Source organism: Bombus huntii, unplaced genomic scaffold (genome assembly GCF_024542735.1).
Source record: "Bombus huntii isolate Logan2020A unplaced genomic scaffold, iyBomHunt1.1 ctg00000066.1, whole genome shotgun sequence".
Classification (NCBI taxonomy): domain Eukaryota; kingdom Metazoa; phylum Arthropoda; class Insecta; order Hymenoptera; family Apidae; genus Bombus; species Bombus huntii.
In genome coordinates this window covers 516,896-535,681 of record NW_026099325.1, presented here as the reverse complement: position 1 = coordinate 535,681, position 18,786 = coordinate 516,896, and the positions used below count along the sequence as shown (strand labels likewise).

General features: G+C 39.8%; 2 protein-coding genes across 2 annotated transcripts; one reads left to right on the top strand and one right to left on the bottom strand.

The window, feature by feature from the left end:
* Positions 1–2,585: 2,585 nt before the first annotated feature.
* LOC126876140 (uncharacterized) lies at positions 2,586–3,235 on the bottom strand. Its single transcript, XM_050639031.1, has 2 exons — positions 3,178–3,235; positions 2,586–2,934 (listed from the first exon to the last, which is right to left on the bottom strand). Exons 1-2 carry the CDS (start codon positions 3,219–3,221, stop codon positions 2,586–2,588), a joined length of 393 nt encoding a protein of 130 aa, XP_050494988.1. The 5' UTR covers positions 3,222–3,235.
* Positions 3,236–5,164: 1,929 nt separating this feature from the next.
* Positions 5,165–6,767, top strand: LOC126876138 (uncharacterized). The gene is made up of 4 exons (XM_050639028.1): positions 5,165–5,218; positions 5,768–6,113; positions 6,198–6,259; positions 6,696–6,767. The coding sequence occupies exons 1-4, from the start codon at positions 5,213–5,215 to the stop codon at positions 6,765–6,767; spliced, it is 486 nt and encodes a 161-aa protein (XP_050494985.1). The 5' UTR covers positions 5,165–5,212.
* Positions 6,768–18,786: the final 12,019 nt, after the last annotated feature.

The following is an 18,786-nucleotide window of genomic DNA, read 5'->3' as shown; positions in this document are numbered from 1 at the left end:
GCGAGAGTCGGTCTCGGTATTGTCGAGCATACATTTCCTCTGCTAAATATCTTATAGTGCTACGTCCACTAATACATTAAATCCAATTATAAGAGCCCTGCTCTAACGTACATATCTATCTTATCTTCGTGCGATAAGTGATTATCTCTCTATCTATGCTCATCAGTGTAATCTAAGTGTTGGAAATATATAATTAATTATTCTGTGAATCATAGTGTTATACAAACTCAATCACCCCTATTATCTCAACGGAAATCAGGGGATCGATCAAGTCGTGGTGTCGATTGTTATAATCGTAACGGGAATTTACGACTCCCGTTGACGTCTCTCCTAGCGACTACGTCTCCCCGCGATTGGTCGAACAAACAATCGTTACGCTCCTTAAATTCTAATTTTAACCCGATTAAATTTCGGGTTTACATTAGAATTACAGTTAGGAGCGTGACACGAATCTTCATTTGGATTACACATTGTCGTTATGCAATAGAGAAGACATTGACTGGTGCAAATGTGATTACCATAGAACCGGACATGTAACCGTGGTAATTAGATACTCGAGAGACTAATGACAATGATCCTAGGTTCAATAACGAATCCGCGGACAACGGGACGGTAGTCGTACGCACTCGCAAAAATCTAAGTCGGATTCTGCGTTAATATTCGCTGACCGTAAGGAGTTAATCCTTTTTGTCGATGAGACCGCAAGAGAGAATGACTTCCCGCCCCGGTGATACCCCATAGGAAAACAAAGACGGGGTGTGTCTAAGGACACGAGATCATCGGATTCGTCGGGGACATCCTACGTTCGGAATGTAAGAGAAATTGACATTGCTGCTAATTGGCCAATCTCCATATCGGTAGTTAGAAAAGGATGCTAGCTGCCCTTGAGGGAGGGTTGCTAGTGGGAGACGTCGTTCGTGGAAAAATAGGTCTCTCCTGTCTTCCCGTAACTGGGACAAAGACTGTGTATCTGTTGAAGAATTTTAGGTAACTAGATATTAGTGTTTATGACGGTCCTCGGGCTAGCCGATCACGTACTGTGGAGACGCGTCGACATCTGGTAAACATCCTGCCCGGAGAATAGGATCTGCGTGTGGCAAGCTACGGGACAGAAACCGTTGGAATGTTTACTGCCAAGTGCCGCTACGAATCTTTCTTTTAAGGAGAGCTATAGGATTACTCAATGCCTTTGTTAAATGGAGAGTTCGTCCCGTTGACCGCGGCCACGTTCGCCGACTAATTGTCGAATTGAGCCCAAGCTCATTGTCACAAGACTTAAACAAATACAATTGGTTAGAATGACGGCAAATCGTTTAGTTACAACTGTAGATTTTAATTACAATGTTTCTATGGATTTTCCCGAGGTTTCAGAGGGAAGGCACCGGTGTCATCTTATCTCCGACAAGTATAATTTTATAACGTATTACGTTAGATAGAATAACGTAATAACGTATTACGTTATATAGTATAACGTTATAACGATTTACATTATATAGAGTAACGTTATAACGCATGACGTTCAGCAGAATAACGTTACGACGTATTACGATATATAGAATAACGTAATAACGTATTACGTTATATGGTATAACGTTATAACGTATTACGTTACATGGTATAACGTTATAACGTATTACGTTATATAGTAAAACGTTATACCGTATTACGTTATATAGTGTAACGTTATAACGGATGACGTTACATAGAATAACGTTCTAACGTTTTACATTGTATAGTATAACGTTATAACGTATCACGTAATATACTATAACGTTATATGCTTTAACTTTATGACGTATTACGTTTTATAGTATAAAGTTATAACGTATTACGTTATATAGTAAAACTTTATAACGTATTACGTTTTATAGTATAAAGTTATAACGTATTACGTTATATGGTATAACGTTATACCGTATTACGTTATATAGTGTAACGTTATAACGGATGACGTTACATAGAATAACGTTATAAGGTATTACGTTACATGGTATAACGTTATAACGTATTACGTTATATAGTATAACGTTCTAACTTATTACGTTATATGGTATAACGTTCTACCGGATTACATTATATAGTGTAACGTTATAACGTATGACGTTCCACAGAATAACGTTATAACGTATTACGATATATGGTATAACGTTATAACGTATTACGTTATATAGTATAACGTGATAACGTATTCCGTTATATAGTATAACGTTATAACGTGTTACGTTAGGTAGTATAACGTTATAACGTATTACGGTATATAGAATAACGTAATGACGTATTACGTTATATAGTATAACGTTATAACGTATTCCGTTATATAGTATAACGTTATAACGAATTACGTTAGGTAGTGTAGCATTATAACGTATTACGTTATATAGTATAACTTTATAACGTATTACGTTTTATAGTATAAAGTTATAACGTATTACGTTATATAGTATAACGTAATAACGTATTACGTTATATAGCATAACTTTATGACGTATTACGTTAGATAGAATAACGTAATAACGTATTATGTTTTATGGTATGACGTTATAACGTATTACGTTATATGGTATAACGTTATAACGTATTACGTTTTATAGAATAACGTTATAACGTATTACGTTGGGTAGTTTGGACGAAAAACTTACATCCGGCGGAAGCGGTGCCGCACCGGAAACGATCTCTCTCACGCTGCTGAAATCGTAATTTGGCACCATTGGATGCTTCGCAAGACCAACTAAAACTGGAGGGACCAATGGTATATGCGTAATTCTGTATTTTTCTACGGAACTGAGTAACGTTTCTAACTCGAAATTTCCCATTATGTACACAGCTGCACCGCAACTTATTGCCGTATTCATCATTCCGAACGCATAACCGTGAAATAATGGCAAGAAAACTAGTATTCGGTCTCCACGTCGAATATCCATTGATCCTGGGGCACTTCGATTATGAACAAAATGCAATTGAATCGAATATTTATAATTTCAACTAGAATGATAAGAGTTAAGATGCACAACAATAGAGAAAATATTATATAGTTGACTTGAATAAGGAATGGTTTGTTAATCATATAAAACGAATAATATATATTTAAATTTGGCATAAATAAAAAATAAATTTCGAAATATATGTGTGGTCTGAGATCAACCGGATACATTGTGTATATTAATTTAATATATTTACCTTAGAGTTTGGATGAAAAGTAACAAATTTCGATGAGACAACATTACTCTAAGACTATTGAGGGAGGATATGCAGACATCTGGGTGCCATCCTATCCGTGGTGTGTGGCCTGGTCTCTGATGTGAATTGACGTTACACTCCCGAGGGAGCAGGAGGGTGGGGAGTGGAGAGTGGTAGAGGCGAGGAAGAAGAGACGGAAGAACAAAAATCAGAGGAAGACAGCCGTCGCCGTTGGAGGAGAGACAGCGAGGAAAGGGGCGAACGTGGCACCGCCGACGAGGATACGCCAGCAGCAATCCCAGCCCAGGACGACAGGCGTGGCGAAAGCGAGCGCCGCCGCAACAAGCAGAGGACCGTCGCAGGCACCCAAGGCGGTCACGCTCCCTCGCGCACCGCGAACATCCGCGGTGACTCTGACGCTGAACGAGGGAGCATGGATGTCGTACGCCGACGTCCTCGAGGCAGCCGGAGGTCCCGCTCTCGGAGCTCGGCGTGGAGCAGGTGGGGATGAAGAAGGCGATGACGGGCTCCATCATCATCAGATTCCCTGGAGACAGGAACAGGGAAAAGGCGACGCTGCTGGCGACGCTGCTGGCGACGCGTCTGGCCGAGGCGCTAGACGCAACTGCGGTGAGAGTCGCCACGCCTACCTGGATGGCGGAGCTTCGAGATACCGGGATAGACATCTCGGTCAAGAAGGAGGAGCTGCGGAAAGCACTGGCCTCGGCGGCAGGATGCGGCTGCGCGGAGGTTCAGGTCGGCGAGAACGGCGGCAGAGGTGGCCTAGGGTCTGCCTGGATCAAGTGCCCGGTGGCAGGAGCCCGGAAAGTATCCCAGGCAGGGAAAATAGCCCTGGGCTGGTCAACCGCGAGGATTCGAGCCATCCCGAAGCGGCCCCTGCAGTGCTTCAGGTGCTGGAGGTGGGGCACGTACGCGCAACATGCGTGTCCAGCAAGGATCGAGGGCACCTGTGTTACAGGTGCGGCGGAAGCGGACACCGCGCCAGAGGCTGTCCCGCCTCTGCTCCCAAGTGCTCCCTGTGCGAGTCGCTCGGGACGCCCGCCAATCACAGGATGGGCGGTGCGGAATGTCCCCCCCCCCCCCGAAAGTCAAGAGGAGGAGATCAATCCGCGAGCCAGCAGCTGCGGAAAGGACACCAGGGAGAACCGCCAAAGCAGCAGCGGCAGATGGTCGGGAGGAGGCCATAGAGGTGACCGAGTAGTTCAAGCGCCTCCTCCAATGCAATCTCTGTAGGTCGAGAAGGGCGCAAGATCTGCTCTTCCAGACCATACGGGAGTGGAGTAATGGTGGTAGCGGTATACGACTCCCCCAACATCGACCTGGCTGCGTACAGGGACTTCCTGGAACGGGTCGGCGAGTGCGTCGGGAGATGCCTCCCCCGCAAGGTACTCGTCCTCTGGGACTTCAATGCCCACTCGATGCAATGGGGAAATCCCAGGACCAACTCTCGGGGACGGACGCTTACCGATTGGGCAGCGGGTCTCGGGCTCCTGCTGGCAAACAGGGGCTCGGCGAGCACCTGCGTGGCGTGGAGAGGATTGTATTCGCCGTAGAGTTTATACTAGCGGGTAAGAATTGTTATTGAGTATTACTGGATGTGATGTAGCACTCGCATTGCGCGACAACGTGAGATACAAGAAATACGCGATTTTCTTTAATATCGAGACGCGCACGTGGATAGATTTGACGCCATTATTGTAATGGTAGTGGCAGGACGTACGCGTGGTGCCGAACGATGCGCAGGCGAGGTGGTTTGTCGCGTCGATGTGTGGCGTCGCCACCTTACGGGCAGCACACTAGGGTATGTACGGCCGGCTCGACTTAAGTTCCTATTACGAAGAAATAAAGTCGGGTCGACCAGAGTTCTAGTTATATATCGTTTATTTTATTTATTTTATTTATTTCGCCACTCGAGCCAAACTTCCTTGGTGAATAAATAAGAATAAATGAGTATGACGGGTGCTGCGTACGTGGAGGCTTTATTTGAGTTACGCGGCGTCGTGTGGGTTGGGGAATGCAGGTATATGCGTTTCTTATTTATATTATTTATTTACTTTACTCGTTTATTTATTTATTTATTTATTTAACTATTGGTTGATTATTTATTTATTATTTGTTTTGATATTATTTATTTATTTACTTATTTATTATTAATATTTATTATTAGTTATGTTGGTTTATTTATTATTTAGTTATTTAGTTATTATTCATTTATTTATTTATTTAGTTAGCTGGTTGTTTATTTATTTATTACTATATTATCTATTTATACATGCGGTGATCTGCGTATGTATCATCAGGCCTCTTATTGAAGCGCAGGCGTTAGCTTGATATATTTAGTTTATTTTAGCGTTATATAAATTTAGCTTGATAGATTTAGTTTATTGTAGCTGTGTAGAAATTTCCAAGATAATATTTAATTATGAGGATATAACTATGTTTTGCTCTTAGATACTTATTTATTTATTTATTCGTTATATATTTTTTATTTCTATTATACTGGCTTTTTGTTGACGACTTGGCGAGTTCTTTCGGTTATGATTGGATACATTCGAACGGTTTTGGCTAGGAGGTGGAACCCCAGGCACCCCCTTGTACAGTAACAGCGACTGGCGCAAAGGCGAATAGCAAGAGGTTGGCGGTTAGTATTGAAAACCCAAGGATAGTGTCGGACATCAGAATAAGTGACAACGTCACCATATCGGTTGCACCGAAGACTAGGGGAGACGAGGAAGGTGATCCCTTTAAGCCTAGTAGGAAAATTCAGAGGAGTCCCACGATTGGTGGTAGGCCCGATATTGAAGTAGCAGAAGAATCGGTGGTGTACCGAAACTGGATTGAAATTAGCTCAAGACAAGACGGAGGTGATTCTACTTACCGGAAATCGTATCACAAGGTCAAGGACGTCAATATGGGCAAGTACCTGTTGATGACTAAATAGAAGGTTAGGTATCTTGGGGTGCAATAGGACAATAATAGAAAATTCTCATTACATCTAGGAAAGGTGTGTGTCATGGTTGATACCCTAATAGGAGCGATTAGGATGTCGTGTAAAATTAAGGTAAAAATAAGGAACTTGTTAATTTCCGAAAAGGAGATTGTTCTTTTTATTTTTTACTCAATTTATACAATTTTTTCGGTTCGCGATGATACACTTTCGATACTTGGATTAGTTAAGAATTTTTTTATTAGACTGACTGAATGATTTTGAAGGGAGCATTTATATTCTTCCAATCGTTGGAGTGGGAGAAGGTTTTGTTTATACTTAGTGTAAAATTCGGAGAACGGCTGAAGTGATCGAATGCCACTCAGGCGGCTGAGAACGGGTGCTGACCGGACGGTCACACGCGATAAAGCGTTCGGAATTTCGGTTTGTTATATACAGTTGCTCGAATTTCGTCTGTGACATTCCCCCCTTCTTAGATTGAACTTGATCCCTCAAGTTTTCTTCAGAAGACTTTTGTGGAATCGGACTTGACGTGGCTTGAAAATTACAGCTGATTCCTCCTCTTCATCTGAGTGGTATGTGTTGGTTGGAATATAGATGTTGGGTGTTGAGCCCAGGGTGAGTGGTACTGGTGGGGCTGTCGCATTGTGGCTGTTGATTACAGTTTCATTTCGGCAGCAAAATAAATTGATACATTATTTGTTCGGTATACATTTCCTGATGCATTTGAATACCCCTATTTTGTTTAATCCATATATACCTAGTATGCCTAATGCTATGTACCCTAATATCTGGAGCGTGGTTAGTCCCCAATACTGTATATTTTTAATTCTGTGTTCGAAATTAAGAGTTTCTATCTCGTCGCCTATTTTATCGATCGTTGTTTTATAGCCTTGTAAATTATCTATTATTTTCGGTGCTCGCTGGAGTTTATCTAATAGATGAGTGAAACTATCGTTTGTTTTGAGCGCTAGGGTTTTTGTTTTGATTTCGTATATGACTTCGTTTTTTGTTTCGCCTATACGCATGTGTTCGTCTTTGTACAATAAATCGCAAGAAGTGTTAGCTCTTATGATGGAAGGCTTGTCAAGTTTTTGTAAGGTATGTTTCGTTTGGCAAATTGTGTCTATTTCTATCGGATTTGCTGGTATCGCAATGTAACAGTTGCTAGTTTTGAGCGGTATAAAGCTAATGTCTTCAATCTTAAGTACAGTTATTTGACAATGTTCAATGTGTGGTTTGAAATTTATTATTTCGCTGCGACAATCGGTTCTTGAATTTCTGTCATGGATTGGTAGTGTTTGTTTGCATATAGTGGTTCCGGCTCGATTCTTACAAAGTTTGTTGAAATACTCGATATCAGCGTTTATAAATGAAAGACCTGAAGTTAAATACATCTGATGTTCGACTACTGGAGCCAAAAATACTCCATTTCTTTTACTCGGCATAGGATATACTTGTAATATGTTCCATTCTGTGTTAGAGACTAAAGGTACTATGATTTTGAAAAATATTTTGTCATCTATTGTGAAGATTTTAAGATCACCGATGTCGAGTATGAATTGAAAATGTTCGGTTTTGGCAGAAATCGCGGTGTTGTACATCTGGCTACCTATTGCCTTGGCGTAATTTTCTATGAATTCATTGGGGTCAAGTATTTGTGGACTAATTATTCCTTGTTTGCCTAATATCATGACGTTAACTATTTCATCTAATTGGAAGTGTAAAGTTTGCATCGCGGTGCCGACTTTCATGATTATCTTAAGCATAGATCTATCGATATTTGCCTGCTGTTGTAATTTTAATATATCACTATATGATCTCTCTAAGTGGTTTAGGTTTTCTGAGTTTACAATTTTTCTAATAAGTGCTGTTTAATTAGCTATTATGGTCTTGATTTTATTATTATCATCGAATAGTTTGTCCATATTTTTGTTTATGAGCGTAAGATCATCATCGTCGAGAGTCCCGAACAGACTTTTCGATACGGAACCTATGATGTTAAGCAGACCTCGTGTGCTCCGGGTATGTGTTAACGCTTTCAAGTGTTTTGCGAGTTGTTTTAGGTTATTGATGCGATTTTGTAATCCGCCTAACTCTTCGACGTATTGTTTGCTGATTGCACGTGAGTCTATTGTTAATTTATATGATTCTATTGCGCTTATCTGTTCGTATATGTCGCTAGTGTCTAATCCTACTATTACATTGGCAGTGTCGCTGTATAAATATCCTTTTCCTATGTTTTCTACGAATACAGAGTTTCCTTCTAATGGTGTAATATTTATTTGCGCGGATACTATTCCGGCAAAGAGGAGCGTCGACCTGGAAAGTAAGGTTTTAAACGATTACCGTGTATCTTTTTGTCTTGAATCAGATAGTATGGAGTACATACCTTATCAATCGTGTACGGTCCTAACCATTCCACATCAAGTTTATGCCTTTTATGATCGTTATGTATTAAAACGGAGTCTCCTTCTTTGAAAACTGATTGAGGTTTTATAATTTTACGTTTTTGATCGCGCTGATATCGCTGTTTACTTTTGATCAATGTTTCGCGAGCGTGTCGGAGTCTAGAGTCCCATTCCTTTTTGCGGCACGTGACTTCGTCTGCGTATGTGCGTTGGGGATTCTTGGATATTGTGGAGGGAAGATTGGCTTGGTGTCCGAATGTGAGTTCGAATGGCGTGTAACCAGTAGAGTCGTGTATCATTGTGTTATATGCAAGGCATACAAAGTTAAGTTGATCGTCCCATTCTTCATCCGAATTTCGCTGCATCGATTTTAACATGTCTGTTATTACTGCGTGTGTCCGTTCTAACGATCCGTTATTTTGTGGGTGGAAGGATGTCGTTTTGATATGTTTGATTTTGAACGCGTCTTCGTACTGTTGCATTAAACTAGATATAAAATTCTGTCCGCGGTCAGTTAATATCTTTTTTGGAGCGGAAAAGATGTAAATGTAATGATTCAAGAGTGCGTTCCAAATTGTTTCCGTTTGCTGAGTTTTTAGTGGTACGAGTATTAAGTATTTTGTCAATTCGTCATGTATGGATAGAATGTACTGATTGCCTTTTTTCGTCTTTTTCAGTGGGCCTAATAAGTCCATAGCAATTTTATCGTTTGGTTCGAGGGGTGTGTCGGTGATACAAGGTTCTTCGCGCGGTCTGATACGTGTAGTTTTAGATGTTTGGCAGGTGTCGCATGATTCTATATGTTGTTGTATGCGTTTCATCAAATCTGGTACTCTGTGCCGTTCACGAATGCGGTCGTATGTCTTTTGTATATCGGGGTGTCCTACTAAATCGTGATTTTCTTTCAATAATTCGTCTATTTCTTCGTCGCTATATGTTTGAATTGGTTCCCATGCAAAATTTAATTCTTTTACAGTGTCGTTCAGGAACAATAAAATTTGTTTGATCGCGTTCTTTTCGGTCTCTGTGAAACTGTCGTCGCCTATACCTATCTTTTCGTTTATATGAATAATTTCGTTTAATTTAGTTAACCATTCGATTCTGTCGTAATTTCCTAGCTCTGTTTTGGATAATTGATAGAAAGATTTACGGTTCGGAGTCATTTTGAGAATTTTGGGTAACGCGTCGGTAGATTTTTCCCAATCGTGATATTTTTTATCGAGTTCTATGTTCAAATTTTCGCGTCGTCTGGTCAGAACATGTATTCTAGATAGTGCGTCGGCTGCAGTATTATCTTTTCCTTTCGTGTATTCTATGTCGTATTCGTATTCTTCTAGTTTTAGTCGCCATCTCGTCAAGCGTGATGAGGGGTCTTTGCAATTCTGTAACCATTTTAGTGCTTGGTGATCGGTTCGGATGAGGAATTTCTGTCCTAACAGATATTGTCGGAGGCGTTTCACGGCCCATACTATTACTAAAAGTTCTTTTTCTGTAGTGGAATAATTTCGTTCCGGTGGGTTTAGAGTTCGCGAGATATAACAACATGTATGTCCGTCCTGTGATAAGATTGCACTTATACCTTCGTTACTGGCGTCAGTCGTTAATGTGAATGGTTTCGCAAAGTCTGGGAATTTTAGTACGGGTGATGAACAGAGTTTGTCTTTTAATGTCTGGAATGCTTCCTGGGTTTTATCTGTCCAATGAAATGATGTCTCCTTTCTTGTAAGTTCGGTCAATGGTTTCGCGATCTTAGAAAAGTTTCTTATGAACTTACGGTAATAACCTGCTAGTCCTAAGAACGATTTGATGTCTGTGGGATTACGTGGCTGTTTGAAATTGCTAACGGCTTCTAATTTTTTGGGATTTGGCTTTACACCTTCGGCGGTTACTATATGTCCAAGATATTCTAATTCTGGTTTGAGAAATTCGCATTTGTCCGGCTGTATTTTGAGTCCGAGTTCGCGTAGGCGTTGCAATACTATCGCGAGGTTGCTATTGTGCTCTTCAATCGACTGTCCGAATATTATAATGTCGTTTAAATATACGAAGCAATGTTTATTTATGAGTCCTCTTAGCGCGGTATCCATCATGCGTTGAAATGTTGCAGGTGTATTCTTTAAACCGAATGGCATCCTATTGTAATGATAGTGTCCTTGTGGTGTGGAGAATGCTGCGTACTTTTTAGAGTCTATGTCCATTGGGATTTGGTGGAATCCGGAGGATAAATCGAGGGCTGAGAAGAATTTTGCGTTGCCTAGTTGGGATAGTATGTCGTCTATGTCAGGTAATGGATATGCGTCCTGGTCAGTTAGTTCGTTTATTTTTCTGAAGTCTATTGCAATTCGCCATTTCTGTTTCCCTGAGGCGTCTGCCTTTTTTGGTACTACCCAGACTGGTAAATTGTAAGGAGAATCAGATGGTTCTATAATGTTCTTTTGTAGCATTTCGTCCATTTGTCGTTTGATTTCTTCTTTATGGCATTCAGGCGGTCGGTAAGATTTTGTGTTAATGATTTTATTTTCTTTTAACGTTATTGTGTGTTTAGCAAGGTTAGTGCATGGTAATAAGTCGGTCTCTAGATTGAATACGTCGAGGTAGAACAGCAATATCTTTTCGATTGGTTCACGGAGGGTTTTCTCTATATGCGAAAGTCTAACTATATCTTTAAACGTGGAGACTTGATCGTACGTATTTGAATTTTCGATAAAATTAGTCATTTTGGCTGGGCACTCACCACAATTGATAAAGCATATCGTTGTCGGTTTTCCTTCCAGGTAGACTGTTTTTGACACTGCTTGTTTTGGAGGTACGTCGTTTTCCTGTTGCAATAATGATTCGAGAGTTCAAATTGGAATTTAGATAGGGCTGGCAAACCGAATATGCCGTCTTCTATAATTGGAAAGTTGTCTTCTACCACAAAAAATTCTAGAGTTTTGCCAAATAGTTTTATCAAAGCGTGTTCGTTGGTTTCAAATTTAGAGTGTCCCATCGAGAATTTCCGTTCTTTTGTTATTCTTGGTCGTAATACGCATCTTCGCTTGAGTATATTAATTCCTGCTCCGCTGTCAATGAGGAATTTATGTCGCTGTCCGTCGGATCGTAAAAGTACTGTGGGTAGTCTTCCCGTTGTGGCGTTAATTCGTAGGTCTGGTCTGTTGGTTTCTCTATTTCTTCCTTGTGTGTCTCGAGATTGTGGACTGCTGGTGGTCTCGGAAATTGGCTGGGTGTTCGAAAATTTTTACATTGACTGGAGACATGTCCGATCTGGTTGCATTTGAAGCATTTTAATTGTGTCCTTTGGGCAAGTGGTATTTGTTCGATTTGTCGGAAGCTTCTTGGCATTGGATTGGGTGTTGGAGTTGGTTTTTTAGTGATCGGATTAGGATTATTGGTTGTTAGTCGTTGCTGCTCAGGGAGTCGTAATCGTTCTATTGGTTTTGGTCGTCGATTTCGATCTTCCCCGAAGAATCGCTCGATGTCGGTGGCTTTCTTTTCGGCTTCAAGGATATTGTATGGTGGATTGGCGAGTAGTAATTGTCCTATTTCGCCTTTCAGGCCTCGGATAAAATCGATCACGGAGTCTTTTAAAATCCTGTCGTTCATAGCTCGTCTAGTAATTTCGTCACGGTATTCGTTCGTTATACTGTATTGTAACTTATTGAGTGCTCTGCGGAACCTGATGATATAACTTTGCACACTTTCGTCGTGACGCTGTCTCGTTTCGCGTAGCTGGTCTTGATGTTCTCTAACAGAGTCTTGGGTGGCTACGTTTCGTCTTAGGGCATCGTACAGGTGTCCGTATTCGTATATCGGTATATTGCAGATGGCCACTGCGGCTTTACCCGCGATTTTCCCGATTTTGATCGTTTTTAATAATAGCGTGGGTTCGCTACACATGGCTCGTAATTCGCGTACTTCGCGTATGAATTCTTCGACTCCGATATTGTCTTCACCGTTTAATTGCGGAATACATACTATCGCGTCTTTGGTCCGTAAGCTCGGAGAGGCGAATTGCGGTGGACGGTCTTCGTAAGAGGGATGGTTGCCTTCTTCTGTTCGAATTGGAACGCATGGTGGGGAAGTTCTATCTCTCGCGGCAACAGATTCGTCCATAGTAATAAGGGAGCCTAGTTCTGTAGTAGCGTCGCGTCCTATTTTTATTTTAGAGATATTTTTGCCTAATAGTTCTATTTCCGCTGCACGCTTCTTATTTTCACTGTCGGCCGTCCGTTGTGTCTCTTCTACACGTTGCGCAAGAATTTCAATTTGTTTTTGTATCACGTCGAGTATGGCACGAATCGAATTGTCCGTACCTCCGTTTGTAGAAACGGTTTCAATAGTTTCGACTTTGTCTTTTCGTGATGTGGGCATGATTCTAATTGAGCTTATTGAGTCTGAACTACTGTTGCTATTTGGACTCGAAGCGCTTGAGAAACTGGGTTTTCTCACACGGTATCGTGAAAATGAATCCAGATTTTCAGCTTACCGTAGTAGCTATGACCGTTGAGGAGTCTCAGGGATGTTTCCTCTCTGGTTGGTTCTAGATTCCGAATCTTATTCGTAGGCCTGCTCTGCGCTGACCGTAGTGCTCTCGTCTAGTTTCATCGTAGTGGAACGTTGAAAGTTGCTGCAGGGCTTCGTAGTAGCAAAGATTCGCACTGGGTCCGTTGATCCTTCGATCTTCAATGATGCGCGTACGCCGAAATCGTAATTTCGTTTGCACTGAAGTGAATAGATCCTGGCACGGATCGCCAAAAATGTCGTGTAAAATTAAGGTAAAAATAAGGAACTTGTTAATTTCCGAAAAGGAGATTAAGTTCTTTTTATTTTTTACTCAATTTATACAATTTTTTCGGTTCGCGATGATACACTTTCGATACTTGGATTAGTTAAGAATTTTTATATTAGACTGACTGGATGATTTTGAAGGGAGCATTTATATTCTTCCATTCGTTGGAGTGGGAGAAGGTTTTGTTTATACTTAGTGTAAAATTCGGAGAACGGCTGGAGTGATCGAATGCCACTCAGGCGGCTGAGAACGGGTGCTGACCGGACGGTCACACGCGATAAGGCGTTCGGAATTTCGGTTTGTTATATACAGTTGCTCGAATTTCGTCTGTGACAAGGACATCGTTGCCGAACGTCAATGGGCCCACCGACTCAGTTAGGAAACTATTACGGAGTGCGGGAGTCGGTGGTGCTTTATGCCACACCGATATGTGTCAAAGCCCTAGCAATACGGAAAAACAATAACATTCCGAAGATGTCGATAGTGATCGAATAAAAGATGAAGGGAAGAGTAGCTCTATTGCAGAGAAGATAATTGGACCAGAAAGCTGATTGACGACGCCTGCATTTTTAATAGAGAACGATTAGGAAAGAGACACACCCAAGATGCTGGGATTGTGATGTCGAAGGTGAAGATGCAGAGCATGCTTTGTTCAATTGCCCCAGATGGGACAATGGAAGTACATTGTTGGATAATTACGTAGGCGAAATACTGGCAACCAATAACGTAATCGACGTGGTCGTCAATAGCGAGGAGAACTGGGCTAGATTCCAAGGGCTTTGCCGAAAGAAAATGATAGCTCAATCAGATAGACAAGATAAGGAGAGGAACATGGAGAGAAGAAGGAGAGGATTAACTAGAAGAAGATCATAATAAGATGAGAGGTACACTCAGTAAGAAGACCAACCCTGAAGTAATGCCGAGAGGTGGTTCCAGGGTTGGTTCTTGTACCGACAGAGGAGAGAGACAGAGGAGGGGTTTTTTGGTGGGTAGAGGTGCTATCATCTTGCCAAGTCCCGCATAATCCAGGCGCGCGCTAACGTACCTAGTTATGCGTAACTGCATTCTCCTCTCCTCTCAAAACAAAAAAAATGTGCAAAATAGGAAGGAGTATGGATATGAATTTTTAAATTACCATCTGTCAATAAATATCCACAATTAGTAAATTTAGGTTTAAGATTATATTATATTTGGGTTAATATATAAATGCGAATGATCTTTTACTATGAAATGCATAAAATAAAAGTAGATATCAATTGGTGCCACCAGATGACTTGTTATTTTGCGTGTTAAGTAAATATACCACAAAATTTCAGTTGATATAATAACCGTCACTTGTTGATAAAATATCGTTGATGTTTGGATAAGGTATGTATTTCTGTTTGTTTTAAAATAAAAACAACAGGTTGTAATAGACGTACGATTATAAATTGTAACGTATCGCTATTAAAAATCATTTTTGTTCTTCTGGAAGATTAGGGAAGAATACTATTCTGTGTTTGTATTCAAGTAATGACAACGAGAGAGTGAGTGAAGCGTAAAGCATTAGAAAGCGTAGGCGAGAATTTATCTTCAGGTAACATTAGTGATGTATGCCTGAAAAAGGCAAACGCGTGTAGAATCTGTGGTTTCAGTTTAATGTTTATACCGATGCAGTTATCTCTTCCTGGCAGACGAATAGTGTTTTTCTAACGCCATATTACGTTTCACCTTCTCTGAGTAGAAATTCGTGATACTCGCAAGTTTAATATTTCAAGTCCTGGCATAATCATTCATTGATTCGGTGTAATTAATACTTGGTTAGGTACATGTCGAAATTTGTTTGATTCATTAAGAATTAAAGTAGCGAAAAAATGATTTTGACGGGAACTGTGTTCTTCTATACGAAAAAATGTCAATAAAGAGATATTTTAGTTTCCACTGAAATGAACAAATTATTGAAGGTTTTGAGGATTTCGAATTTTGCAGGAAAACAAGTAGTGCGCAGTTTTTCATGACAAGCGATTTACTCAGTAATTGGAAATAACCAATAGCATTTTTTGTTTAAAAAGAATGGAATTGAAACTAATCAATTATATTATCAAATATATTAGGTGCTATTTTAGTACACAGTACTGACTTAGAAGTTGTTGCTAGAAATGCGAAAAAAGGTTTACATTTCATGACATCGACATTGGAAAAGGTGGAAAATGTCTCAATTCGGCATGTATATTTATCTTTTTGTTATGTTTACCGATTTTTCGGAAACAGCTTGATCAATCGGAATGACACTTTTTGCTCCTTGTAAGACATAATTTTCCGTTGGTTCAGATATAAAATATTTTTCCATTTCTTTTTTGTAAATTATTTTTTTTTACAAAAATCCAATTTTTATGTATACAAATTCATCAGTTATTCTGGATTGGATCGAGCTATCGAGATGAAACCTTTTGCATCTTTTAAGAGTAGTCCATTGACTGGACCCATTTGCAAAATGTCTCCATTTTGTTCATTAAGTATTATTATTGCAAAGAATTCGTTATTTATCAATTTCATTTACGTCTACTCAGTGATTGTTCTGCAATTGTTGGACTGATAACGAGATGATTCTAAAACAACAGCCTGGGCAAGTAGTTTGAAATCGTGTTTTTCAATTTAGGCTTCAATTCGTGTTTCCATTGCAGGAAACAATGGTTGGTTGTTATTGTTGCTGTCGTATAAGCGAAATTTCTTGACATAGCTGCGTACATCGTAGTTTGTCCCTGATATTTCGGAGATGTACAGCTAGAATAAAATTCTTTTACTTGTTTATATTAATTTCTACTGTCCATAAATAGCCATACATTATGTCCAATATTTGTTGTAGATGGCTTTTGGATTTGAAAGCTTTATTGTCTCTCGCGCATATTAGTAGGTCATCTGCGAATGTTATTGCTTCATTATTTTTATCGCTATTTGCGCTACAATTTACATCGCGATAAATTAAATAAAATAGGGGAGTTCACGGCTTCTTGTTATGGGTGGTCTTTGATTTTAGATACTTTGTTTAAACTGTTCTGCCTGTTACGTAAAATTGTTTGTTACGTAACATGTTCTAAATTATGGCTATTATTTGGTGTAAACTATCTAAGTACTATCCATAGCGCTGCTTGACTTCCGTAAATGGACGAGAACGAGTGTTATTTATATTTCTATATGTCGGAGATGAAAGGACACCGGAACCTTCCCTTTGGAACTTTGGGAAAATCCCTTAACACTGTAACCTAGATACTACCATAGCCGTAATTAAGCAATTATCGTCATTCAATCCGATTGTATTTGCTCGAGATATGTGACAATGAGCTTCGGCTCGAGGCGACAACCAGTCGCCGAACGTAGCCGCGGTCAAGGAATCAACGTTTTGTCTAACAAAGGTATGGAGTAATAGTGTAGCTCTCGTCAAAAAGTGTTGAAGTGGTCATTACTTCTAAGAAAACTCTACATCTGGTCTTTTTAGTTTTCTCAAGTACTGAAACCATCGAGAGCGTATAGACAAAAGACAGCGACGAAGGCAGACCTTAAACAGTAGACAGGCGACGTTGGCTTCGGGGTTTTCAGTTATAGGGTAACACTGCTAGCGTGCGGATTTGGACCAGTTCAAATTGTATTCTTACTTATAATTACACTTCTGTATGAAAATATATTATCTACCTTACAATTTATCCACGACTTTCTCTGTTTATACATCAAATAACCTCAACAAAAAAAAAAAAAAAAATAGTTGTAGTGGCACTCGACAGTAAACATTCCAACAGTTGCTGTTCGTGGATCACGACATGCAGACCCTCTTCATCTCCACAGTACATGTTCAGCTAGCCTGAGGACCCGTTATAAATCTCAAGATTTAGTTAACTAAGGTCCTTCAAACAGACAAACAGTCTTTGTCCCAACTACGAAAAGATAGGGGAAATCTATGTTTCTCACGAACGACGTTTCCTGCTAGCAACTTTCTCTCAACGTCACTTTCCCTCACTTTCCGGACGAAGGCATCTCTCCGCGAATCCGATGATCTCATGTTCTGCGACACACCCCATCATAGATTTCCTCTGCAGCATCATCACGACGGAAAGTTATTCTCTCGTGAGGTCACATCAGCGAGTTACATAGCGTCTTTACGCTCGGTGAATATTCTACTTTTTAACAAATAGTTAGTTTAGTAATACTTGTACCGTAGACAAGCAAGTTGAGTAGAACTTGGACTTTGAAAAAAAAAAGGGCATTTTGTTATCCCGCTGACCGCGGATTCGTTATTGAACCTAGGATCATTGTCATTGGCTTCTCGAGTATCTAATTACCACGGTTACTTGTCAAATGCTGTAATAATCCTATTTGCAGTAGTAAATATTGCATAACAATAATGTCTAATCCAAATGAAGATTCGTTTCACGCCCCTAACCCTAGTCATAATGTGAACCCGACATATATATAACATTTATTGCCCGAGAAAATACATATTACACGTATATATTCTTAATAAAGAAAGAATTTCAGTTGGAATGTGGTTTTGGCAAAAGTACCGTTACGCGACGGTATGACGTAGCCATACAATATTTCGTGTCGGATTTACATTTTTAACATTTCAGTTAATGATTGAATTTAAGTCGCTACAAAAGTGGTACTTTTCTACAATATTGTTTTTCCTTTCTTCAGGAGAAGAATGCGAGAACGAGTGTACTCAATGTGGTATGAGCGTTTGCTGAAGTAACTAGTTTTGTTATTCGATATTACTGTACAAAAAATATCTAAAACCTATAAATGGTATATAATGGTTAAATATGTATTGAGTATGATCTCAGACACTTACATTTGAACCAATTTGGCTTTTCTGTTTAAATCAAATCGGGCAACCGTACATCAGGATCAGCTTTATTAGAAGTTTGCAGCAGAATATTTTTACTTTATTATTTAGTTGTTTGCAGTAGATTCGTGTGTTTGTTCGATTTGAAATCCGAATGTATATCTGAATAGCAAACGACTTTTTTGTGAGGAATGGATATGTTGCTATTGTATCGTAGATATCGTGTAGGCGGAATTGCTTTTTGCATCTGATATTTTGGAAATGTACGGCCCGAATAGAATTGTTTTGAATTCGCTTATATTAATTTGTGATTTCCAAATTATTTTTATTACGTGGTGTGGAAGCTCTCTTTTTCGAGCTTAAGGAAAGAAATTCAGCCAGAATGTGTTGAATGCCCTCTCTAAATCTATGAACACCGCTTCGACGCAATCACTCTCGTCTCTTGCCCAAGAGATATATGATGAATTTTGTAATTGCATGTATCGTTGAATGTTTAAATTTGAAGCCAAATTGGGTGCCCGGAATTAGGTTATTTTCAATGTATATAGTGTTATTTATCATAGATTCGGATACTTTATAAATGTTGAGTAAGAGTCTAATTCATCGGTATAGCTGACAGAATCAC